This window comes from Urocitellus parryii, chromosome 6 (assembly GCF_045843805.1).
Source record: "Urocitellus parryii isolate mUroPar1 chromosome 6, mUroPar1.hap1, whole genome shotgun sequence".
NCBI classification, from domain to species: Eukaryota; Metazoa; Chordata; class Mammalia; order Rodentia; family Sciuridae; genus Urocitellus; species Urocitellus parryii.
The window spans coordinates 186950621-186976989 of NC_135536.1; the positions used below are offsets into that span (position 1 = coordinate 186950621).

At 54.1% G+C, this 26369-nt stretch overlaps 1 protein-coding gene across 1 annotated transcript; it reads left to right on the forward strand.

Annotated features, from left to right (window-relative positions):
• The first annotated feature begins 3094 nt into the window (after nucleotides 1–3094).
• Ctcfl (CCCTC-binding factor like) lies at nucleotides 3095–24853 on the forward strand. Its single transcript, XM_026406773.2, has 10 exons — nucleotides 3095–3610; nucleotides 4027–4260; nucleotides 10530–10701; nucleotides 11286–11419; nucleotides 13338–13458; nucleotides 13964–14113; nucleotides 15757–15917; nucleotides 17645–17827; nucleotides 20849–21008; nucleotides 24705–24853. Exons 1-10 carry the CDS (start codon nucleotides 3095–3097, stop codon nucleotides 24851–24853), a joined length of 1980 nt encoding a protein of 659 aa, XP_026262558.2.
• Nucleotides 24854–26369: the final 1516 nt, after the last annotated feature.

The following is a 26369-nucleotide window of genomic DNA, read 5'->3' on the forward strand; positions in this document are numbered from 1 at the left end:
CTGAAGTGCTTACCCAGTGCCCCAGAAAGAGTCTAGGCCCACGTTCAGGGCCAGGAAACCATAGAGTGGCAAGCCCCGTGATGCTCACTTTGGAGCCGTGAGCAAACGGAGCCCCTTCAGGACTGGGAGAGCCACGGCTATATCCTTTGTGCTCCCCACCCCATGTTTTGTTTCAGTTTTATCCTTATCCTTCACGCACCTCCGGTGAAATCACCAAGGATGATCAGGAGATGGAGCAGGATGGAGCAGGGATGGCGCTCGGCGGGAGAAGTGATTGGAAGGAACGAGGGAGTGGGCCAAGGAGGGACCAAAGCAGGTGGAGGGGCACAGGCATAGGCCTTCCCTGTTTCCCCTCAACTACATGGACAAGACGCAGGCACCACAGGGCAGAGACCAGAGCTCGGCTGGTAGATACCACTGTGCACTCAGCGTACAACAGAATCCCACCTCATCCTCAGCACCTCCGGCCTGTTAGCAGGAAACCCACCATCTCTTTGTTGAGATGCCTCACCCCCAAACAACCTTGTCCAGGAAGATGGGGAGGCGGGGGGGGGGGGAGTCCAAGGGCAGAGCAGTGCCCATGTGTCTCCCGGCCTCCGCCTCCTTCCAGGTCTCTCTCTGGCTTCTCCACCCCTGTCCAGCTGTCTCCCCTGCTTCACCCCACACTTTTCCCTTCTGAATCTGACTCAGTTTCCCCTTCCATGTTCCTCCTCCTGGCCTCACACCCTTCTATTTTAGTACTGGGGATTTAACCCGCGGCCTCAGCATGTGAGGCAAGTGCTCAACCACTGAGTTCTTCTATCTCCTTTAAAAAATGTACTTTTAATCAGTTTTTGAAATTTCAAAACACAAAAATCTATAATATAAACACTGCAAAGGCTTTCTAGCTGCATGAGTATTACAGCAATAATGCGAAGTTACCCAAAAAAGGCACGAAATAGGTGGTAACTGTTCAAGCAGAAAAGCTCATTTAAATGATTTAGAAGAAGTTATTATAACACACCATTTTCCTGGTGACCTTCAAATATTTATCTTCTCCATGTGGTACATAGACTGTAATAGAATCCCCAGACACGGTGGCGAGACTAGTGATCCACGAATCACCTGCAGATGCATTACTGCTGGTACATGAGTTTCTTTTAAAACCGAATTTAGCTCTATCCTTTATACTACTGAAAATGAAAAAAAAAATATTCTGCACAAATAAGAGAGCGACAACAAGGGTGGAGGATGGGCGAGGATATGGAAAAGCACTTGTATGATATAGAACATTTTCTGGCTGTGGTGGGAGGAGAACCCTTCCCTGGTTGTTGGAAGAGCTGCTTAAACAATGGAAGGCCAAACAAAGCCACTTACTTCCTCCTTAGAGCCATTTCTCATTGCTCAGGGAAATTTGGAAGCCTCTTCCCCCAACTCTTTTCTCCTTTGAGTTGTTTTTCTCCTCCCGCCCAGCATACAAATACATCCACAATTAGAAGAAAATCCCTTTATAATTTTAAAATGTTTTGAATTTGAAATGTTGTGAACTACCTAAAATAAAGGAACTGCAACCCCCCTGACCACGCTTTGCCCATCCCTTTCTTATTTTTCACCTTGAGATGGGTCTGCTAAGTGGCTCAGGCTGGCCTAGAACTGGAGACCCTCCTCCTCAGCCTCAGGAGTGGCTGGAACTGTTGGGTTGCAGGTGTGTTTGGAATTCCAGGTGTGCATGCAAAAGCCCCACTACTGTATTGACCTCCTGGTTCCAAACTTGCATTTATTTTGTGTCTAGTTTAAGGATGATCACCTGCACCCACCCCTTTCCTCCCCCCCAGATCATCAAAATGATTAATTTCCACTAAAAAAATGAATTATTGAGGTGAATAACACACAAAGTGCACTCTGTTGTTGTTTCTGGGTTTTTATTGTCTTGTTTTTGAGGTGCTGCAGGACAAAACCAGAGCCTCGGGCATGCAAGGCAAGAGCTCCACGCAGATCCGCCCCCAGCCCTGAGGCGCACCATTTGAAGTGCACAGTTTGGTACCATTTTGATTCTCAACTCGTCCCCAGCACTCCTGTCTTCTCACACCCGTTTCCCCTGGACCTCCCACGTGCTTGAATGAGACAGTTCTGGAATTGCATGAGATCGAAAGAGCCAGAAAGACCTAGGGCTGCGCGTGCCCCAGTCGTCTTGCTCTCTTGGCTCCCAGCTCTCCACCTCTCCACCCTGTCCAGCAGCACTACCCTGTTTCTGTTCCACGAACTCTTAAGGTCCACCCTCCTCCACTCGGCCCCCTTCCTCACCCCCGTGGCTCTTGGCGCCCCCTTCAGGGCCCCCTCCACGTCCATCATCCTCTCCCCCCAGCACTCTCGGCGCCCCGTTTAGGGCTCTCCTCCGCCTCCCTCTCCTCCATCTCTCACCTCTCTCCAGCTCCTCCCTCCATCCCTACTCTCCATCCCACCCGGCCCTACCTGCCCCTACCCTGGTCGCCCCCCTCGCTCCATCCCCCCAGCTCCCCCTGCCCCTGGCTCCGCCCCCTCTCATAGCCCCCTTGACGCTGGCGCCTGCGCACTGGGCTCACCCTCTAGGTGGTGGCGGCGGCGGAGGCGGCTGCAGCACGCGGTGCACGAGGCCTGGACAGGCGGGCTGGCCCCAGGCCACGCCTCCCGCGGTGAGGGAGGCCGGGGGCGTCACGAGGCAGCCTCTACCAGCACAGACTGTACCTTAGGGTGGGAAGGGCAAGGGCGGAGGGTGCCAGGGAAGCGAGGAGGGGGGCCCCTGGCGCTGGAGACCTGGCCTGTGGGATGGGTCAGGAGTCACCAGGCCGCAGGCTCCCTGCTCCTGAGGGGTTGGGCCAGTGCGGTGCACGTGGAGGCCTGCGGAGTGGAGAGGGCATGCATCCCACCTAGGCCTCACTGGGCAGAACGCCCGGCCCCCCTGCGTTCTAGAACATTGCTTCGGCCAAGGTCCCTCCCATGCAGCCCTCTGGAGCCACGCAGGGTCACTGTGGTCTGACCCTTTTGAGCCAGAGCAGCATCACCCCTGAAGCCCCTAGGCCCAGCCCTTTGTGCCCTTCCAGACCGCTGGCTTCTTTCCCAATCAGGCAGCGGCACCATGGCCGCCACCGAGGTCTCGGGCCCTTCCGCGCAGTTTACCAAAATCAAAAAGCCTGATGTGCTGCCGGCTCAAGTCCCAGAGCAGGGTATGCAGGAAGAAACGGTGCGCAGATCTGGGAGCCCGCAGGGCGCCAGCGAGCTGCAGGCCAAGCACCTGGAGGGAGAGCTGTCGCTGGTGCCCGCCCCAAGCGAGAAGCACATCCTGACACTGCAGACCGTGCACTTGGCTTCTGAAGACGTGGAGATGCGGGAGCTGGGCTGGCTGAGTGCACAGCCGGCAGAGGAGGTGCAGGTGGTGGTGCAGGCCGACAGCGGGCTGCCGTCGCTGCTGTGGCTCCGCGAAGAGCCCCAACAGAGTGCGCAGCAGTGCCTGGCCATCAGCGTCCAGGAAGAGCTGTTCCCGCTGCAAGGGGTGGAGGTGATGCAGTTCCACCTGCTGGAGGAGAACGTGTCCGCAACCGGCGAAGAGCGCCAGTTAGCGGCCAGCGGGGCCCAAAGCACAGGATTGACCAAGGTACAATTGTTAAACCGACCCTGTGCACAAAAGATGAAAATAAAACCGTATTGTAAAACTCGGCTTTGTGCAATATTACCAACGGACAAGCTAATTTGCAGTTTAAGATTAAACACAGTAAAAAATAATTCCCAGGAAAATCCTGGGAGACCTTTGTTTCTTTTTTTATTAGGGGTTTTAAAGTTATGCTAACTCAAATACTATAGGTGCATCGTGTTTAAAAAAAAAAAAAAAGTTTGTTTCACCGCAAAAACCCTAGCGATAAATTATTACAGCTGAAGCATTTTGGTTGCACTGCATAATCTTTTATTTTTGCTTTTCTTCATATATTCTATGGTTTGTCCAAGGCAGAGATTTTAGTTGGACTGTAATTAATAGTGTTGCCTTTGTTTGAATGCTCGTTTTTTGTTGATCAGCTTGAAAAAGGTGAGGAAGAGGAGCAGCTGGTGGTGGAAAACCGATCAACTGAAAGCACAGAAGAGCAATTCTTTCTTGTGGAAGCAAGGCCAGGAGACGAAGGAAAAGATGAAATTGTTCTGACAATTTCCAATTTAAACGTGGAAGAACAGCAAGATAAACCTGCATCTGGTCAAGCAGATGTCGAAAAAGCCAGCTCTATAAAAAATCAAAGAAAAACAAAGGGTAGGCCTGTCCATCTTGCATAAGAGACTACAAAAACCGGGCTGCTTTTTCTTTGTGGGAAGGCAGTGGTAATTGAAGTTTTAAGTGGCTGACTTTTAGTTGCTTTCAAAACGTCAGGAAATGGGGAAAATTTTAACTAATGCTCTGTATTGTGAATCAAATTCAGAAGTGTTTTGCATTTTGCACACAAGTTTTAAAAGCACAGTAAAAATGTTCTGCAAAGTATTGTCCCCATAAATAGGAGACTGAGCTCCGGACACTGCTGTGTCGTTTGCAGCCCCAGTGGAGTCTGAGAAGGGGGCCAAGTAAGACCGGGACAGCGGGGTGAGCCCTTCCCCCATTGAGGAGGAGCAAGAACGACAGGCCCTGGAGCTGAGCAGACTCCTTCAGGAGACTGTGAGGCCAGGGGGAGGGACTAAGAAGCCACAGCGGTGGGGACCACTGGCCTAAGCAGCAGAAAGTGCTCTGTGCTGCGCGTCTGTCCTACCTGGCAGCACTCAGCATTATTCTTTTCCTGGCAACAGGTGGCCCAGTGGGAGGTGACTCAGTTAAGAAGCGTGCTGTCCAGGCACACTGCCACCACCTGTGGCTCTCACGTGTGGCCGAGGCCATTCCGTGAGGTTTCTTGCCTTGGGCTTGTGCAGGAGGTCGATTCTGCAGCCTGTAGCTTCGTGGCCCTTTCTCAGGCATGTGCTCAGGAGACGGCCTGCTGAACTCCCCAGTTGTAGGTCGTTTCAGGGTTTTAGCATATTCACAATTTTGTGCAACCTTCCCTGCTGTCTGGTTTTGTCTCTCCCAAAAGAAACCTCTGTCCACCAGTCATTTCCTGCCCTCGGCCCCTGGCAACCCCCAGGCCACTTTTTGTCCTCCTGGATTGGCCTGGGTGTGGACATTTCACGCAAGTGGGGTCACTCTCTTGTCACATGTGGCCTTCTGGTCTGTCCGCTTTCACTTCGCATCTGTTGTTGAAACTCTCCTACATTGGTGAGCTTTTAATGACTAAACGGTGTTCTGTTGCCGAACACATCACATGGTGTTCTTCCAGTCCTCCTTTGCTGGACATGGGTTGTTTCCACTTTTTCATTAGTGCAAATGGTGCTGCTTTGACTGTTCATGCCCAAGGTTTGGTTTGAACACCTGTTTTCAATTTGGAGGTGCACACTTAGGTGTGGAGGTGCTGGGTCATGCAGATGCCCTGTGCTTGACTTCTTGTGGCCCTTCCACACTTCCACAGTGGCTGCAGCCATCTACATCCCCAGCAGGGTGGTGGGGCTCTAGCCTCTCCTCGGCCCCTCTAACACTTACTTCCCATGTGGCTTTTAAGTTATGGCCATCTTGTGGGTGATTGACATCTCTCTAATGACAGATGACGAGTGCTTCTCACACCCTTGTTGCCCGTGGTGTGTCTTTGGGGACTGGATTGCTCATTTCTCAGTGGGCTCCTTCCCATGTTAGTTTTCCAGGGCTTTTGTAGGCAAGCACCACAAACTAGGTGGCTCAAAGCCACAGAAATGTCATCTTCCACAGTGCTGGAGCTAGGAGTCTGAAATCTAGTTTTTGGGAAACCGTGCTCCCCAGGAAGACTCTGTGGAACCATACGTTCCAGGCCTCTCAGCCTCTAGGGCTGCCAGCAGTCATGGCTGTCCTTGGCTTGTCAGTGCCACATGCCCGTCTCTGGCCCTGCTGTCCCTGGAGTTCTCCAGGACCCTCCTGTCTCCTTTCCTCTTCTTGGAAGGACACCAGTCATATCAGATCAGGACCTGCCTTCGTCCAATAGGACCTCATCTTAACCTGACTCCATTTGCAAAGATGCTATTTGCAAATAAGGACAAGCTCACAAGCACCTATTTGGGGGCAGGGGGCGGTTACAGTTCAACCCATACACCTTCTATTTCAAGCCCCTTGAGTACTTTGTCAAGAGAAGGGCGTGGGGTTCTGTGAGACTGCTGAGATGCCCGTGTGCGGTTGTCTCCTTCATCCTGTCATGTGGGTGCTATACTGAGTGATCTGTACCTTGAACGGCCCTCTGTTCCTGGGCAGGTCCCACCTGGCCTGGCGCCCCGTCCTCGCCATTGCTGACTCGATGTGCTAGTGTTGTATTGGACGTTTGGTCAGAAGGGAGCTTGCTCTGCGGGTTTCTTGGGATGCCTTTGTCTGCTTTCCCGTCAGAGCGATGCTGTCCTCTTGGGATAGCTGGGATAGTTGGGGAGAGAAGTTTGAGGCTGGGTGGGGTCAATGTTCAGATAGTCACTAGAGTTAATCAGCACACTGGTCTTGTCCTGGGATGGTCTTTGTGGGAAGCTTGTGACCAAGTCAGTATCTCTGTCTCTCTCTCTTCTCTCTCTTTCTCCCTCTTTTCTTTGTTTCTTTTTGGCAGTGCTGGGGATTGAACCCAGGGGTGCTCTACCACTGAACTACATGCCTCCCTGGCCCTTTGTAAAAATGTTTTATTTTGAGAAAGGTTTGGCTGAGTTGCCAGAGCTGGCTTTGAACTTGTAATCCTCCTGCCCCAGGCTCTGGAATCGCTGGGATGGAGGTGTGTCCACTGAGCCTGGCTGGACCCATCCCTTTACTGCTGTATGTCTGTGCAGATTTTCTGTTTCTCCTTGGTCAGTTCTGGCCATTTGTGTGCTCCTCGGAAGTTTCCACTTCATCTGGGCTATCCCATTTGTCCACAGTGCTCTCATGCTCATGTCCTGTGTACTTCTGCAGATTGCTAGTAATGACCCCTCCTCCTTCCTGACTTTAATTTGAGTGTTTCCCCTCACCCCTTGGTTCAGAGTCTAGGTAATGGTGTGTCAGGTTGATTTCAAAAAATCCACCTTTAGTTTTGGTTGGTCTTCTCTATTTTCTGTTTAATGTTTCACCGCTCTCTTTATTATTTCCTTCTACTAGCTTTGGGCTTAGATCTATCTTCTTTTTCTTGTTTTTCAAGGTATACAGTTATGTTACTGATTTTAAACTTTTCTTTTTTACAGTGTCAAGTGTTCACCGCTGAAATTCTCCCTCCAAGCGCTGCTTTAGGTCCATCACGTGAGCCTTGGTCTCTTCCATTTCCCTTTTGTTTATCGCAGAGTATTTTTTGATCTTCCTGTGATTTCTTCTTTGACCCATTGGCCTTAGGAGCGTGTTGCTGAACTTCCACATATTCATGAATTCGCCTTGATAGGGGTTTCTAATTCTATTCCCTATGGTCCGAGGCGTGCTCTGTAAGATTTCTGCCTTTTAAAGAATTCATCCAGCCTTGTATTGCAGCCTGCCATTTGCTCTGCCCAGAGCCTCCTGGGGTGCTCCTGGGAGACGCAGAGCTGCTGCTGTGCGGTGTTGCGTAGCTGTCGGTCATGCCTGCTTGGCTACGGCGCTGCTGAAATCTTCCGTTTCCTTGCTGATCTGCATCGTCTGTAGTTTAAAGGGTGGCGTCGAAGTCTGCAGCTATCATGAGCTGTTTCTAGTTTCAGCTAAGTGCATGTGATTTGTAACTGTCCTGACTTGATGACGGATGACCCTTTAACCTTATGGGATGTCATTTTTGACACCAGTCAGTATTGTCTGTTGTCTGTGTCACCACTCCAGGCCTCCTTTGGTGGCTCTGCCCGTGCACTTTCCCTTTATTTACTGTCAGCCTTGTTGTGCCTTTGAATATAAAACAAGTTCCGTGCAGAAGGCAAGTGGTCGGACCATGTTTTTTGTCCTTTTTTGCAAATATCTGCCTTTTAATTGGAGAATTGGATCTACTTATTGATAAGGAAGGATTTTTTTTTCTTTTTCTTTTTTTCTTTTTCTTTTTGGTAGTAGGAATTTAACCCAGGGGTGCTTAATCACAAAGCCACACCCCTCCCAGCCCTTTTTATGTTTTAAATTGAGACAGAGTCTTGCTAAGTTACCTCAGGCCTTGCTAAGTTGCTGAGGCTGGCTTTGAACTTGTGATCCTTCTGCCTCAGCCTCCCGAGTCACTAGGATTACAGGCATGTGCCATTGTACCCAGCTCAGTTTTTTTGAACTGTCATATTTTCCCCCTCTGTTCTTCTATGACTGCTTTCCTTCATGTGGAGTACTATTTTCTACTCTGCCTTCATTTTAATACATTTTTGATTCATTTTCATTGATTGTCCTTGGAATTGCATTTAACATCTCAATTTATAGCAATCTAATTCAAGTTAATGCCACTTTCCTTTCAACAGTACATTTTTAGAAACAACGCTCTTCGGTAATTTTACTTTCCACTCGTCCATATCGTTATTTTCCCAGAACAACGTTTATACATTGTGTGCCCATTAACACAGATACATGACTCTGTTTTATGCTGTTCTGTTTTAGACCAACAGGGAGAAAGAGGAGTCACACAAAAGAGGATGGCATTTCTAGTGAGCCTGTGTTGTTGTGGATTCGAGGTATATCCAGTGTCCTTCTGTTCAGCCTGTGGAGTCTCCGTAGCAGTGTTTATGGGACAGTCTGCCCGTTGCAGACTTGCTCAGCTTCTGTCTAGCTGGCAGGGTCTGAATGTCTCCTTCGGTGCTGAAGGATGCTCTTGCCCACTGTGGAATTGCTGGTTTCCCTTGTCAGCTCCTGACCACGGGTTCCACTGCCTTCCAGCCTCCATGGTTCCAGTGGTGGTCAGCCGCTCATCTTGTCCAGCCTCCGTGTGGGCGAGAGTCTCATCTCAGGTTCTGCTTTCCAGACTGCCTCTGTCTTTCAGTTTGACTCCAGTATGGGTGTGGTTCAGCGGGCTCCTCGGTGTGTAGAGTTTCTCATCACATTTGGGAAGTTTTCTGCAGTTATTTTTGCAAAAAAAAACTTTTCCCCTGCCCTTGCTTCCTGGATGTCTTAGTACCATTGAGGATGTCCCACAGGTCTCTCAGGCTCTGCTTACTTTCTTCCTTTTTATTTCTATTTCCAAACAGTGATCTCACTTGCCCTCTCTTCAGATTCACTGATTCATTCTCCTTTCTGCTTGGAATTGCTATTGGGACACTTTATGTATTTTTCATTTCAGTTACTGCATTTTTACATTCTAGGATTTCTATTTTTTTTTTTTTTTGGAAGTTTAATCTTTTTATTGATATTCTCAATTTGGTGAGATACCATTTCGTGGTTTCTTTCAGCTCTTTACACACTGTTTTTTTAGGTATTTGAACATGATTAAAATCATTGATTCAAAGTCTTTGGTACGTCAGGTGTCTGAACTTCCTGGGGTGCAGTTTTTTTTCAGCTTTTTATCTTATGAATCATCGTATTTCCCTATTTCTGGACATACCTTGTCTTGCTTTGCTGAGACCCATGCATGCTTTCTTAAGGGGGCAGCTCTGTAAATCACATTCTTTCCCTCCCCAGGGCTGTTGGTGGCTGCTCCTTGTATTTGCTGGGCTGGTAAAATGTCTATTCTTTGCTTTGTGTGCCTGCTGCAACCCTCTGCTAATAATTGGGCAAGGATTTCCTTCAACACCTGAAACCAAAAAGTAAAATGAAATCTGTTTGGGTCTTGCTGAAGAACATGTGTGTGCTGGGCCTGGCCTTCCCAGTGTTCACCCAGGTGATTGACAGCTCTGCCTCAGCCTTCACTTCCCGATTCCAAGAACATCAAGGTCAGCCAGGGCTGAGTGCTGAGAGCCTTTTCCAGTCAGGCATAAGCCCTGGGCATGTGTGTGCCCACCTTTTTTTTTTTTTTAAACAAAATATTTATTTTGTTAGTTGCAGTTGGACACAAAACCTTTATTTTATTTATTTGTTTTTATGGGGTGCTGAGGCTGGAACCCAGGGCCTCGTACATGCGAGGCAAATGCTCTGCTGCTGAGCCACAACCCCAGGCCTGTGCACGGCCTTCTTCATTCCCAGGTCTTCAAAGCCTGTGTCCCCAAAACACCTCACCCCTCCGCCTGTTCCCCAGAGCTGCTTTTCCCTGCTGCCTGTTGCTCAGGAATGTTTTCAAACAATGTCCTCCTCCCACACCACCCCAGGTAGCCTCTTTTGCACTGGGTGATTCCAGATTAGGGAGGCAAAGACAAGTCTTTGGGAAGCCACTGGCCAGCTCAAATGAAACAATTGTAAATTTTATGAATGAGCCTGGCGTTGCTCTCCCTGGTACTGGTATCAAGCATTTGGACTGAAACGCCGTCAGCGGTTTGTAACTGCAAGTGTGAGTCCAGGGGCACGGCGTCCCTAGCTGCTCCCGCTGGCTCCTAAGCTGCTGCCTGCCCTGATGTGTTTCAATAGCCCTGGGGCTGCTAAAGGAAGACTCCGGTGACCAGGTGCTTTCTCTTGTCTCCCCACAGCAGCCAAGCGGACCTTCCGGACCTTCCGCTGCAGCGCCTGCGTGTTCACCTCCTCTAGAGTCTCGAGTTTCAATCGTCACATGAAAACCCACACCAGCGAGAAGCCCCACATGTGCCACCTTTGCCTGAAGGCGTTCCGAACCGTCACTCTGCTGCGGAACCACGTCAACACCCACACAGGTGCAGTGGCCCCGGGGCTGTCCCTGGGGCAGGCCAAGGCTCATGCAGAAGGAGAAGGGGCTTTTCCTCCCCTCCTTCACTCTCTGTGGCTTCAGTGCCCTATGGTCACCTGCAGTCCAGAACTGCTAAATGGAACATTCCAGAAATAAACAGTTCATAGGTTTCAAGTTAACTTTTATCCCAGTGTGTTATTACAACTCTATTTTATTATTAGTTATTGTTGGTCTCAGCCGTCGTTAGTTCATCTCTAACTTGTGCATTAAACCTTCCGTAGCGGTGTCCAAGGTGCAGTGTGCGCAGGGCTCCTACCGCCTGCCGTCTGGCAGCGTCCTCCCAGGGTCGTGGGCTGCGGTCCCGGGTTGTTTTGTAGTTCAGTTCTGCTGGTTCCGGTTGTTCTTGCACTTAAGTTAAAAGCACTGAACGTTACCAAGATTTCTCCCACAGGCGTCTGTGATATTTATAGCCTAAAGAGCTCCTCCTTGATTTTTGAAGCATTTTGAGTTTGAGTGTAATTTAGAAGTTATGAAATCCTGGGACATTTTGTGGTTGCAGCTTGTTAAGGTGTGAACACTGTGATTTTGTAGGAACCAGGCCCTACAAGTGTGGGGACTGCGACATGGCCTTTGTGACCAGCGGGGAGCTCGTCCGGCACAGGCGCTACAGACACACCCACGAGAAGCCCTTCAGCTGCTCCTTGTGCAAATACGCGAGCGTGGAGGTAGGTCCCCTCCCACCCACTGCCTCGGCCAGCGCCAACCCCGGGGCCACTGGGAGGACCCAGCCCAAGAGAGGTTTTCCTGAAGACGGGGCTTGCTTCAAATTCATGCAGGGAGTACTACGCACTCTGTTTTCTAAGCAGAACACAGAGGATTGGATTTCATTCCCTCTTTGATTACTCATCAGTGAAAATAATACTTGAAGTTATACAAATCACAAATGAAATTACTGTGGTCAAGAAATAATTCTCCAATTTGCTGGAAAGGTCCACCTAATATGTCATTCTCGGTGCTACAAAATTGAAATGTATTTGCTCTCACATAAAACACAGATCCAATCTAAATTTTTTTTTTTTTTTGTGGCAGTTCTGGGGGATTAAGCCCAGGGCCTTGCACATGCTGGGCCCGTGCTTGCTCCCTCACTGGACTAAGACCCACCCCATCTGAATTTTTGCTGAAGTTTTTGAGCTGACCTCAGTGTCCCTGCCTCAGATGCAAAGCAGCGTGCTGGAAGATGTAATCACAGCCTTTTCCACTCTTAATTACAGAGGGAGCGCCCTTTCCAAACCTGTTATTTTCAAGGTCACTCAAGGAGGCAGTTTTATAGAGACCTGTAGCAGGTTTAGCAGATGCAACCGCATTTACTTTTCAAAGTCAGTTAAATTTCGGGACTCGCTCGGTTCAGGAGCATGCTGGGTCCTGGCTGGGCCTGGTCAGTTGGAACTGAGCTAAAGGGGACAGCTAGTGTGGAGATCCAGTCATGGGGCAAGAGCGTTTCACAAGGGAGGGAACTGATTCCAGGCATTTCTGCCTGCTCTTGCTGTCTCTAAAGACTCTCACTCATGTGAGTTAAAGGTTGTGACATGGGACGCAGACACAGAACGAGGTTTCAAAGCACAGAGGTGCCCGAGGACCCTGAGCTGGGGATGGAGTCTTGTTGCCCGGTGGGTTCTGGGCATGAGCTTCCAGCTCCAGAGCCTCCATGCTGCCTGGCCACCGGGCTGCTGCTCTCTGCTCTTCGGAGCCCTTTCCAGATGGTGCCTGCTGGTCTGCGTTAGGGTGGGGAGGCTCCATCCCTGTGCACACTGGCCGGCTGGCCGGGTGTGAGGGATGCACTGTTTCAGAAGGCCTTTGAGGTCCCCTGGCCCATCCTACGTTGAAAAGTCATTTCGAGACATTGCACACGGCCTTCCTCGACCAGTCAGTCCACTTGTCTGACTCAAACCTTCATGCTGTGATTTTTAAAATTCTTTTTGCTTGGCTTTCTAAAATGCTCAGAGACATCCACTCTTCTCCTGGATAATTAAGCTAAGTCGTTCAGTTTGGTTCGTTTTCCATCCTACACTTCCCCTGTTCTTGAAGGTTCTCCTGGCCTGTGCATAGCTTTCACTCTCCTGGGAAGCAGACTGAGTGTAGCCCTAGGTGACCATAAGCAGGATGCTGTGGGCCTTGGTGACCACCCTCTGTCTCCTGCAGAACACACAAGCAACACAGCAGAAGAACAGTTCTAGAAGGAGGGAAAGCAGGCAGCCAGAAATGACCAAATGGGGGGTTCCGTGTTCACTATTTAACTAACTAATCAAATTCCGATTTATTTTCTTAAAAAGAAACCAGTAACACACATCCCTACACTTGTGCTGCTGTGAGCGTCAGTGGCCTTGGAAATAAACCCACGTGGCTCTGACCGGCGAGGTTCCCAGTGTCCCTTTGTAGAGTGAGGTTGAACAGCAGAGTGCCTCCAGCTGTCTGTCCCCAAAGGTCTCACACCTCGAATGGAAAGTGCCCACAACCAAATGCCAAAGGCAGCGGCTGCTTGATACTTTTGGGGACATGGGCTCTGGGGCTCAGGCCTGGTTCCCTGAGGTCTCTGCTGTAAGCTGGCTGAGCTCCCGTTTCTCAGCGGCCTTCCCTCTGCTCCAGGCCAGCAAGCTGAAGCGCCACATCCGCTCACACACGGGGGAGCGCCCCTTCCAGTGCCGCCTGTGCAGCTACGCCAGCAAGGACTCCTACAAGCTGAAGCGCCACATGCGCACACACTCGGGTGAGGCCCGCCCCGTGGCCACGTCCGGGCTTCTTTAGAACGTGGATTTCTGTGGCCACGGGGCTTTTGAACTGTGTTGAGCGTTGAAGGGGAGGCACAGAAGCGCCCGCTGTACCCAGTGCGGCAAGCTCCCCTAGCATTTATTCCTGTGGGTTGTTCAGGTGCCTCAAAGTCCACCCCTTAACCCATCCTTCAGCTTTAAGGCCAAACATATATAACAGGTTTGCCGGCCCCGCGGTGGACACGCTGTTGGGTTGCATGAACAACGTGTCTGTTCCTCTCTGTGCCTTTTATGACCCTGAGGATGACAGCCGTGCGCCCACCTGAGTGGGCCAGTAGCCTCCAGGTCTGGGCCACGTGGACACAGCTGGGCCCAGTGGACGCTGTCTGGCTTGATTTAGGGGCTCACACCTGTGAGAAAGGGGTTGGTGGGGAAGCTGCAGGCACCAGGCATCTTTTAGAGGGGTGAGCCGCGCTCCAGGGGGTGGTTCCGTCCCTGTCGTAGGTGAGAAGCCCTACGAGTGCCACGTCTGTCACGCCCGGTTCACCCAGAGCGGGACCATGAAGATCCACGTGCTGCAGAAGCACAGCGAGAACGTGCCCAAGTACCAGTGTCCCCACTGTGCCACCATCATCGCGCGGAAGAGCGACCTGCGTGAGTGTCTGACCCTCCCTCCCTCCCAGCATGGTGCTGGCGGCCCCCTCTGGGCACAGCCGGCAAAGGCAGAGCCGGTCTGGAGCCTGCCCGGCCGCTCTGGTCCAGGGACCAGTTTTTTTCCAGAGGTCTTGTGGCGCCATCTGGTGGCAGGCTCCTCAAGTGCAGCCTCGGCAGGTTTCCGTGCTGGGCCTGTCCACACGTGGTGGGTCCCAAACCAGGGTCTCAAGTGATACTTTAGTCCACGTTGACCTGCTCTTAGGGAGGAAGACACTGTGGCTCAGAGACCTAGAACGGCCTGCCCCAGAGTCCCCTGACCCTGGTGCTAGGGCCGGTAGACTGTCACTCTAGCTCTGCGGGTGCTCTCTCCCCAAGTTGGGGGCCAGCCGGGCACCAAGGGCACAGAAGGCTCCCTTCAGGGGAATCACTTCACTAGGGTGACTCTGACACAGAGGCCACACTCCTCTGCTGAGCTTCGGGGACACCACAGGACAGGAGGGACACTGGGGGACTGCACACCAGGGATTCAGCCTGGGGACTGGGTGGGAGAGGAGACCGAGCGCCTGGCTCCTGGCTCCTTGGCCTCCCTTCCGGTGGCCTTTTTTCTCTTTCCCGAATTCATGACGCGATGGCGCTCAAAATGTGTTGGCAAAAATAAAAATTCCGCAGTTGGCTCTGAGGAATTCTAGAGGTGAGATAAAATGTTTTGAAATAGTTCCCCAAAAATAGTAGAAATGTTTGACAGATCTTTTGTTTTTCATCTGGAACATTCTGTCGATCTCGACTCACCCCAGACACAGCCCAGTGGGACTGGGGAGGAGCCCAGGATCACGAGCCGGTTGCTGAGAGAGGCTAAAAGGCTTTCTGACACGGTGGCAGAGGAGCACAGTTATGTCACATGCCTGTGGGTAACACGTTCCACGTACCCCGGGAGGCTCCATCCACCATGAGAAACCACTCTGGAGATGTCCGGGTCGGACCTCGCAGGGTGGCCCTCCGCCACAGCTGTCTGCTCTGGTTCAGCCTTTCCCACGGTGACAGAAACGCCACCCTGAGACTTAGTCCAGCAGAGATTGCTCTGGAGCGTGGCCAGACAGTGTGTGTGCCCCAGGTCACTCTGGATGTGAGGAAGGCAGGGCCTGACTCTCCGCAGGACTGTTGAGTCCGAGTGCGGAGGGGCTGTCTTCATGATGTGCGAGCCTTAGTTATCCTGAGGCCGCCCCCCACCATGGGTCAGTTCTCGGGAGCTTGGTTAAAGGGACACTCTGGCTCCCGCAGGACCAGCCTCATGAGACCCTAACCCACACTGGAGGGGGTTAGATGAAGGTCCCGTAGCTGCTCCTTGACAGCAGCGGCTCTCCGCTGGAAACAGGGCACACAGGGACGTGGGGCACTATCTGGAGGCATATGGGCTGTCATAGTGGAGGCGGGAGGTTGCTGGTGTCTGGCAGGTGGAGGCAGGGAGGCTGCTGGTGTCTGGCAGGTGGAGGCAGGGAGGCTGCTGGTGTCTGGCAGGTGGAGGCAGGAGGCTGCTGAACACCCTCCAGTGCACAAGACAGTCCACCCGCCCCACCAGGGAAGCCAGAGGTCAGCACCTGACAGGAGGTGACAGTCTGGGGCGGCTGTGTCCGCAACTCTTTCAGGTGTGCACTTGCGCAACCTGCACACCTACAAGGCCACGGAGATGAGGTGCCGCTACTGCTCCGCCGGGTTCCACGAGCGCTACGCCCTCATTCAGCACCAGAAGACCCACAGGAACGAGAAGAGGTTCAAGTGCCAGCACTGCAGCTACGCCTGCAAGCAGGTACCGCGCTGGTGCCCCCGGGTGGCAGGAAGGTGGCGTGGCGGGGCCCTGGAGGAGGGCGGAGCCGGCTTCCCTCGTTGGGAAACTGCTGAAGGAGCCTGGCACATCCAGAGTGGCCAGAAGCCAGTGTCAAGCAGCAGCCCGAGGCCCCTGGGACCAGTCAGGGGCCCACCCCAGCCAAGCCACTGTCATAAGAATGCCAACACGTCCCTTTGAGCTGTGTGGCATTTGCACTAGGTGCCAGGGCCATGGTGGTGTCTGGCCCAAAGCAGTGACCCCATGGGCCTGTGGGTCACTGTGGTAGCCTCGGGGCACCAGCAGCAAATGTGTCAACTTTACAGAATCGCCAAAGCCCCTACACTGATACTTTCCAAGTGACCAGTCCAAGGTGTTACAGAATCATGCATGGACAGAAGATCCAGGGCACAGTGTAGACCAAAGGGTTTTCGGGACAATGGGACAGAAAGTTGACAGGCACGGTTTCAGGTTCCACTGCAACTGAACGTGAAGAAACACCATTTTTGGGGGGGTGGGGGGCTACCAGGGATTGAACTCAGGGGCACTCGACCACTGAGCCACATCCCCAGCCTTATTTTGAATTTTATTTAGAGACAGGGTCTCACTGAGTTGCTTAGGATCTCGCTAAGTTGCTGAGGCTGGCTTTGAACTTTCGATCCTCCTGTCTCAGCCTCCCAGCCACTGGGATCACAGGCGTGTGCCACCGTGCCCAACTAGGAAACACCATTTATTGATTTTGGGCATAATATCAAAGAGCAATATCCACACTTATTTGAAAAAAAAACTATTAAAATTCTGCTTCCTTTTCTAACTACATATCTGTGATTTCCTCAGTTACTTCCACACACATCAGGGTAGAATCAGGGATAGGATTCCACCTAAATTCTTTGGAAGATTGTCAGATTCAGCAAATAAAAAAAACACCAGACAGTTAAATTTGAATTTCAGATAAACCATGAATAGTTTTGCATTTCTGATTGTCCCAAGTATTGCAGTGAGCAACCTAGACTGTTAGACAGACATTAGTACTATTTTTGTTTTGCTTTGAGAAATATATATTTCTACAGAAATATGTTAACGAGTCGTTGGTTTGTTATTTTTTAGCGAATTGATTTTATTTTTACTTTTCAAAATCCCCTCCTGCCTCAGCCTCCTGAGCTGCCGCGGTCACAGGCATGTGCCACTGTGCCCAGCTGATACCAACGGGATATGCTTGGCGTGACTTGCGCCTGTCTCCCAAGTCACTCCTGTGGTCTTACTTTTGACACATCTAGTCCTTTCTTCACTAAGGACAGTTATTCCCACCGTCATGCTTTAAGACCAGCGTGAAGACCTGCGGTCGAGCTCTGCAGGGTCTAGCAGGGGCTCTGTTGGGCAGTAGGTGGACAGAGGTTCAGGCACGCGGTACTTCCTGTGCCGCAGGTCCACTGCCTGTGAACCTGGGTCTGCAGTGCTGTCTGCAGGTCACTATAGGGGACTCTTTGTGGATCATGGGGTCATCATCTCACCACTCACCCCCAGGGTGGACTCGGAGCCCACACAGAGCTGACTAGAGCACCAACCCCGTGGCGGGGTGGGACGGTGGCACTGTGCCCACAGCGTGCCAGCAGTCTTGCTCGTTTGGTGGCCCTTCTGCTGGGAGGGGGGAAGCAGGGCTGGTGGTGGGTGGAGGCCTTCCACCAGCTGAGCCCTGCTCCTCCTGGCCCTAGGAGCGCCACATGACCGTCCACGTCCGCACCCACACGGGGGAGAAGCCCTTCGAGTGCCTTTCCTGCGACAAGCGCTTCCGGCAGAAGCAGCTTCTCAACGTCCACTTCCGGAAGTACCACGACTCGGACTTCATCCCCACAGTGCACAAGTGCCCCAAGTGCGGCAAGGGCTTCTCCCGCTGGGTAAGCCCGCAGCGCCGTGAGCCCGGGAGGACGCAGGCTCAGGCTAGTGTCCACCACCAGCCAGGCGTGGACGCCGCAGCCTCTGTCACCTTGGGAGGTCAGATCTCACCAACAGGCCGTCTCCTGTCCCCCAAAGCGGGCAGTCCCTCGCACCACGCCTAGCTGGTGGTTGGGGGGAGTTCTGACTCCGGAAGGGGCCTCAGCTCTCGAAACTTGTTTTTAGATTGTCCCTGAGAACTAGATGGAGGCCACCTCACAGAGGGATGTGGCTCTGGGCGTTTCCCGGGTGCCCTGCTGGGAGACAGACTCGCGCCTCCTGTCCTTCTCCCGGGTGCTGTGTTCGTCCGTGTCTTCATGACAAGTCACCCCAGAACTTGTGGCTTAAGGCGGCGAATGTTCTGTGGGTCGGTCGCTGGGGACAGGCTCCTCTACTGGGTCTGGCTCTGGGTCGCCTGAGGCTGCCGGCAGGTGGGTCGGTGGGGGACCCACTTCCACCTCGGCTCCTCCTGCTGCCGGCCTCAGCTGCATGGGGCCACTGCGTCCTCCCTGCCCAGGGCACGTGGGGGAACGGGAGGGAGGCCAGTGCCTGTCGCCGCCTCGTCTCGGGTGACACAAGTCCCTTCATCAGAAGTGAGTCACGGAGTGTACCACCCACAAGGGGTGCACAGCCCTCTGTGAGAACAGGACTGTGGGCGAGTGGGCGGGGTTTTAAAACCAGCACGGGTGGCCAGCGAGGTCCGCGGAGGATGTATGCTCCAGGTTTGCTGGGCCCTCGGTTATCTGTATTTGACGGTTTTATGGGGAAACTGTACTTTCTGTGAAAATAGCTGTGTAGCTGTGTTTTTCTGAGCAGTGCAGTGGATAGTTCTGGAACCTCAACCCTGTTTGTGCAGGATTTCAAATGAAAGTGGTGGTGGTGGTACAGGTGGCATCGCCCACACCGAGTGCCCGAGAGCAGCATCCTCAAGAGCAGAATGGCCCCGGGTGCCCCCGTGTGAGCGGGATGGCAGGGAAGGGGCGTCTGCCACGTGGTCCCAGGGAACATGGCGTCAGACAGTGTCTGTCTTCCACGCAGGAGGCTCGTGGGGGCTTGTATCTAGAATATCTGAAGAACCCTCCAACTCGAGGAGACAGACACCTTGCTAAAAACAGCAGAACCCAAGTTTAAAGTATCTGAGCAGACGTTTTTGCAGAGGAGCCGTGCAGGTCACCCGTAGATACATAGAAAGTGTCAGGGAAAGTCCGAGCACAGTGAGAAGCCACCAGGGCCACCCAGGGGAGGCCCTCAGCCAGGCGGCAGGGGGGTGAAGGTGGGGGACAGGACTCTCTTGGGTGGCCGGTGGGTTGCAGCATGGGGGAGCCACCCTGGACAGGGCAGGTCCCCGCCAGTGACACACACAGTCACCACGTGATGCAGTGCCCAAGAGAACCGCCAGCCCCCGAGGGCCCGAGTTCGTACCCCCAGGTGGAGTCCCCTCGAGTGTCCAGCAGCCAAAGCTGCTGTGCTGGATGAGGTCGCCTGTCCTCAACTAGGGGCAGAGCGGAGGGTGGGCACCTGCTACGGCGTGAGGAGCCCTGACTGAAGCCAGACCGGAGCCGCTGGGGCACGGTCCTCCGGGTGAATTGTCTGGGATGGCAAATCCACAGACGCAGAGAGTAGACCCATGGCCGCTGAGCACTGAGGGGCCTCGTGGGTGTGGGGCTTCCTGGGGGTGGTCAGAGTCCCTGAAGTTGGCTGTGGTGGCCTCTGTGAGTGAACCACAGCGTCTGCGTTCTAAGTGGACAAGTCCCGTGGTCTGTGGATTTTATCTCTGCAAAGCTGTTAATCGTAAGATAAAGCGTATCTGGAAACCGGAATCCAAAATGATTTTTAATAATTAAATCATTCACAGACTTCTGTTCATGGACACAGTCACAGTGATGGGGTCAGGGGCCAGAATGTCCCAGACCCGTCCTCCCCAGTGAGGACCCTGGCCCAGTGGATGCTGGTGGCTCCTGGCTGGGTTCAGTGCTCTCTCAGGCACATGGCTGAGCCCACCCCCCACAGGGCCAGGCTGAGAGCGTCCCCCCAGCTGCTGCTCACAGGCTGGCTGAGCCTGGGGTGCAGAGCCGCCGCCCGGCCCTGAGTCTCAGGAGGTCGCGTGCTGGTAGCACCTTTGCTTTTCTCTCATTTTCAAAGAATCTTTGGCCTCCCAAAAGGCGGAGCACTCCTGAGCACCTTATCGACCAGGGAACGGCCTGCCACAGCATCACACTGGCCACCACCACCGCTGCCACTGTGGGCAGTGAGTGACGGACACAGCTGCACTCTGATAGAAATTGCAGGGCAGATGGGACCCCTGGTCAGAGGGTGCCAACCTCATTGGCCGAGCCCAACCGGGAGGAGCCGAAGGGACCTCCCGGGCCTCCTCTTAGTGTGCTCTCCTGCCATAGAGCAGGACGCTTCTGGCAGCAGGTCCACGTCAGGGCAGAGGCGAGGTGGGGCGTTTCATGTGATCAGCAAATTCGAGACAACCAGCTTTCACGTTTGCATGGGAACTTTAGAAATAGTGACAATTTTCTCGCTGATTTTAAGTCATCCTCTGTGCTCATTAACTAAGAATGTGTCGCTCTTGGGCTTGACTGGGCAATACTTGACTTTGTTTCCAATTTTGAGTGTCAGGTACACTTTCATCAGTAGCCACCTGTGTCCTCGTGCCCAGTAGGTCCAGGAGAGAAGCTGGCAGGACAGCCCGGCCCCCAGTTCTGTAAAATCGACAGGAATCTGTGGTTATCAGTCCTCACTTAGAGAGGAGCGGCTTCCAGGCTGCTGCCGTCTCGTCGACTCCTGTTATAAAAACAATCTAGGCCGGCGAGCTGGGCCAGACCGGCTCAGCAGGAAGGGTCCCTGTGAGAACGTCCTCTTTCCCGTCCAGGGTCGTGAGGGCGCCCGTTGCCTGCTGTCTTGCCGAGGCTCGTCCTCCAGCTGGTGTTCAATGCAGCCGGGGACGCGACCTCACGGTGCCTCCGTCTCTCCCGCAGAGCAACATGCACAGACACGCAGAGAAGTGTGACTCGGGCCAGGAGAGGGCGGCCACCTCAGGGAAAGGAAGACGGATGAGGAAGAGGCGGCCGACAGTCCCCCAGGAAGCAGGAAAGGATGACGGTACCTCCTTTACTCAAACTCGTTTTCCCTGGGATGGTGACCTCTCTGAACTGAGGGTCACTGCAGGGGACATGGCCAGAAACAGCCTGTCCACTCAGGTGGAGGGCTCCTGGCTGCTGCCTCTGGCCACGGTGGGCAGGTTCTGTTGGTGACGCAGGGAGGGTGCCCTGGTTCTGCTGGGGGGTCTGGAGGAGAGAAGGGCCACTTAGGCCCTCCCAAGCTTGTCTGTGAGGCTCAAGGACAGCTGCAGAGGCCAGAGGCCCCACACAGGCTTCAGCAGAGCGTGTCCCTCAGGGCTGCAGACCACAGTCTCTCCTGCCTCTGGTGGCTGCCAGCATCCCCTGGCCGGTGGCCTCCTCCTCAGGTGGCCTCCTGCCCTCTGTGCCTGTGTCTCCTCCTGTAAAGACACTTGTCTTCAGACGGAAGGTCTGTGGAGAAGCCCAGCATGGCCTCATCTGGGGGGTCCTCACCCTCCTCCTGCCCTTTGTCCATGTGAGGGTGGTCACAGGCTGGACTGGCCCCTGTGCACGCCTTTCCTGGTTGAACCTTTGAGCTGAGAAGAGGACCCGGAGCAGGTGGCCTTACCCCCAAACACTCCCCTCTAAATGTCCTCATTGTGACTCCAGCCTCCATCCATGACTGGTGGGTGTCCCCATGAGGGTGGTGCCACCCTTCGTCCCTTCAGAGCTGCGGGATCACATAGCTGGTGCCCAGGCCATTCAAACTGCAGATGAGCCGTGAATCATCGTTCAGCATAAGTCTGCCCCGCACGCTACTTGGGATATACTTGTACTAAACATTTATCCACCGTTTCCAGAAACTGCCGCTGAACAGGTGTGCGCAGTCCTTACCCTTCCGGGCTTTGCGCAGGGTGGGTTCTGGGCCCCTCGGAGCAGCCCACGGATCTCCCTGCCCTCGCCCACCTCTCCACCTGCAGAACTCCACAGCCGCCTGCTCCAGGCCTGGAATCCAGGTCCTGCCGGGCGGGGTCCTGGCAGACAGAGGGGCCCCAGTGGAGCACCCTGGCCAGCCTCATAGGCACTCCCCAGAGTGGCTCCTCTGCCCCCTGGAGCACTGTCCCTTCTGGAATTCACACGTCCACCCAGGGCTTGCACGAGTCTCCTCCTGCTGACCGTGGCCCTGCACGGGTCTGCCCTCCCACCTAGGACAGAACTGAGGCAGTAAGGAGCAGGTGCCCAGCCTGCCGGGTCCAGGAAGCAAGCTGCAGCTGGGCCCCGGGGTCCCCACGCTGAGGTCCTGCAGCACAGCCTGGCTGTGGATGTCCAGTGTCCCCAGCCCAGACTCCCTCCCCCTGCCTCGGGGCAGGGGCTCCTGACCTCTTCTCAGGCAGGTGGGCTGGGTGGCTGCTCCTCAGCACCCTGCATCTCCCCATTCCCAGAGGACTTCCTGCCGTCACCTGCCAGCTCTGGGGGCTTCCCCCTTGGGCCCAGGGCACGGGGCTGCCCACGGTGCTCGCGGGGTCAGAACAGAAGGAAAGGGTGAGCAGTGGCAGACCTGGCCTGGCCTGGAGATGTCTCCATACCAGTGACGGTGTTGAATGTCACGTGGCAGAAGGCCCCAGTGTCCTGCAGGAGCGCCCTGCCGCTAGACCAGGTGCAGGTGCTCTCCTCGGTGCTCAGAGCGAAACAGCACCCACCAGCAGGCTGCTCACCCCAACTCCCACTCATGCACACCTGGCCCTGCCGCCCGATCCTTGTGTGACAGCTCCTGCTGGCACCTGGCCTGGGATTTGAGCTCCCCAGAGCTCTGACCATCTGTCTCCACCTGACCCAAGACATGGCCTCTCGGTGCCCCTGCTGAGCCACCTGGAGACCTTCCAAATGTGCACAGGAGGCCCCATCCCCACCCCATCCCAGCCCCTCCTTGGCCCCCAGGGCTGTGAAGACCAGGCCCTCGTGGCCATCACCCTTTGCTGCCCGTGCAGTGGCCACCCTCCTCGCCCTGATCCTGTGACTGCTATGCTCGGGCAGGTCCTGAGGTCTTTCCCCCCGGACAGGGCTAGCCTTGCTCCTCAGGAGCCCAGGACCATCCTGCATTGGTGTGACTCTGTGCTGAGTGTCTGCTCCCACGTGGACCCTGGTCTCCTCCAGGGCAGCGTGTCCAGTCTGTTCCTGTAGCACTGCCCGGGGCCTCCAGCTGGCATCCCTTCTTTCTCCACCTGCTGGGTAGGAGAGTGACCCACAACCTGGCCCCTGCTGGGAAGAGGCTGAAATCCTACCCACAGTCCTCCAGGGCAGAGAGGCCCATCACTCTACCTGAGCTGGGACCCGTCCTAAAACGCCATAGAAATACACGGCTTCCCTGCCAATCAGGTCTCTAGCAGCTCCTCCGCAGTTCTCCCTCTGCACATATAATGTAGTAGGTCCTTTAAAAGTTATCTGTGAAATCCCGATACACAGTGGTGCAGGCCTATAATCCCCACAGCTCAGGAGGCTGAGGCAGGAGGATCACGAGTTCAGAACCAGCCTCAGCAACTTAGCGACACCCTGTCTCTGAATTTAAATTTTTTTAAAAGGGCTGGGGATGTGGCCCAGTGGTGAAGTGCCCTGGGTCCATCCCTGGTACCCAAAAGAAGAAACAGTCATCTGTTAAGCCCTTGAAAACCTTGGGCAAAAATCTGTGTGAACTAGAGTAACCTTCACTGAAATTCTGAATGGCTTGGTTGCCTTTTCAAAGTCGGTGACATTTTTGCTGTGGAGAAGAGTCGGACAGAACAGCAGCGTGGGCAGGTGAGCTGGTGACTCTGGGGAGGGGCCCTCCTTGTGCGGAGCTGAGCTCAGACCTGCTTCCTGGACACCGAGGCCAGGGGGAGCTTTGCCCAGCTGGACAGAGGGCCCTGTCCCCCTCCTCCCTACACTCACCTTTGGAACTGGAGTCACGCCGTCCAGGTCAGGAAAGGGGCACCCGGCTGGTGCCCTGAAGGTCCACGCTCCAGGAGGGCGGGGACAGGAAGCTCTGACTGTGGCTGAGGAGGGGCTTTTCCGTGTTAGGGGACAGCTGTTAAAAGCAACGTGTGGTCTTAGACAAGGGACCTGGCTCACGGTAGCAAGAAGCATGACGTCACCTGACTTCAGGTCTTGGTGACCTGGGCTCTCGAGACAGCTCTCGCTGTGGCCCACAGCACACTCGTGGCACGTCTGCCCTCCCCAACCCCACGATGCCGGGGCAGAAACACCTCCGGCAGCCGCAAGCTGCCGCCATACATGCTATTGGTGTGGGTTCGCAGCTCCTGGCCCGGCCGCTGGGGAGTGGCTGACTGGGGCCTGCGGCCTGCCGCCGCCACTGTCCCTCTGCACTGCAGGGAGCTCTGTGAGCAGGTGGTGGCCTGTTCCCAGCAGGGCTCCGACGGGCTCCTCGGTGTCCTCGGATCCAGGGACATGTGCCGACCAGCAGCTGGCTCTTTGCTGTGACCTTGTCCTGCTGTGGGCTCTGCAATAAGACTGGCAGTCAGGGGGCAGGACTGGTCTCTGAGCCACATCCTGTATAGCAGCATCTCTGGTCAGCAGCCATTTGTCCCCTGCCCACTGTGATGCCCACATGTGCCCCTATCTGGAGACGGAAATCTCACGGGGAGGCTGCTGCCCACTCCTGCAGTGACCGTTCTGAGCTCAAGGGACTGTGACTCAGGCAGAGGGCTGGCACCAGGGTGAGTTAGGAGATGCCTGTGGGTTGGAAGACGTCCCTAACAGGCCCTCTCCCCTGTCCCCGCAGAGGCTGCTGCAGCAGAGGTCTCCGTGGCCAGCGGGGCCCTGCTCCCGGGCCAGGCGGCTCCTGTCCCCCGTGAGGAAACAGCAGCTGGCGGCAGGGCCCTGGGTGAAGACATGACCTGCGAGATCATCCTCAACATGATGGTCGAGTGACGAGAGTCCCCTGGCCCGCCTTCTGTTCTCCCAGCCCCCTGGCTCCTCCAGCTCTTCTCTGAGACAAGTTCATGACAGTGATGTCCCGTTTCCCCAAAGTTTGAGTGGTTCTAGGAGTGCTGACGGCGAGTGTGGGCAGGTCACAAGACTCACGGTCGTTCATAAAAGACAAGCCCCAGCCGGAGGGCAGCAGCTCAGACCTAGGAGTCCCCTCCTCCTCGAGCTTGGCAGGGTGCCCGTGAATGCCCAATGAGTTCTTGACAGCGGTCATTTCCGCGGAGTGGACCAGCTGGTGCTTCCACCGTCTGAGCTGGAAGACTTCACGTTGAACTGCCCACACCCGCCCTTGGTGGCTCTGATCCTATGATTTTAAACTCGAGAGACTTAACTTTATGTCCTTTTTATGCATATGAGTTTTCCATGAGATTTAAAGCTACCCTAATACTTACAATTAATTCTAAATTCAACAAAAAAGATCCCATTATAGAGGAGAAAACGGAGTAGGCCATGAAAGACGAGGTCAGAGTAGACGATGAGGAGTGCCCTGTCCCACTGGCTCAGGAGCAGAGCGTGCCCCGAGGTTTGTCTTCTCTGTGAATGATGGAGCCAGGCAGGTAGGAAATTGCTCGTTATTGCTGTTGCTTGTTGGGGTTTCAGTCGAGACCCCTTTGGTTTGCTAAAACGGCCTGGTTTATATGTTTAAAATAATTGGCGGAGTTGAGAAGACACCCAAAACCCCCAGGATGAAGATGTGCACGGGTGAAGGAACCTGTGGCGGGTGAGCCTGTCTCTTGCCCCCTGGGGCCCGCACCCCAGCAGCATGGCAGGGGCCTCCTGAGCACCCCAGCAACCAGGGCCGCTCTGCGGGAGCCCGTTTCTGTCTTGGCGTAGCTCGCAGCTGCTCGGCTGTGGGCCTTTCCTTACCCCTATATTTCAAAATCATTGATCGTTCCCAAGTTCAGATTCTTAAAATGCTGATCTGTTGTTCGGATTATCCCAAGTTCAGAAGCCCCGCACAGTGGGAACATGTGGAAATAATTTCCGAGCAAGAAAGGCCTGGCCTCCCCTCCGTGCCGGCAGATTAATTCAGTTCACACAGTGAATTTAAATTCTGTGTCCGTCGTACTCTGTCATGGTGACTGTATTTCTCTCGTGGTTTACTTTTGATTGTTGTTTACAGATGTTTTGCATCTCAATGAAATGAAATGACTTAAACTTGCTCTCTCTGTCATGTTTCAATCATGTCCTTTAAAAATGGGTTCTTGGGCTGGGGATGTGGCTCCATGGTCGAGCGCTTGCCTACTGTGTGCCAGACCCTGGGTTCCATCCCCAGCACCTCTCTCTGTAGGGAGGAGGCGGGAACTGCAGCCCTGGCGCCTGCTGGTGGGAATGTGAGATGGTGCCGTTGCTGTGGACACCCCCGTGCAGATCTTTAGGAGTTAGAATTCCCACCTGAGCCAGGAATTCCACTTCCGGCTCATGCCCCAGAGATCTGAAGTGGGTTTCAAAGAGCCAC

Bases quoted from the DNA above. Each gene is read 5' to 3' on its own strand.
- Ctcfl (XM_026406773.2), top strand. From the start codon at position 3,095: ATGGCCGCCACCGAGGTCTCGGGCCCTTCCGCGCAGTTTACCAAAATC. The intron at 3,611-4,026 runs GTACAATTGTTA...TTTGTTGATCAG, and splicing joins AAAGCACAGGATTGACCAAG to CTTGAAAAAGGTGAGGAAGA. The intron at 10,702-11,285 runs GTGCAGTGGCCC...GTGATTTTGTAG, and splicing joins CCACGTCAACACCCACACAG to GAACCAGGCCCTACAAGTGT.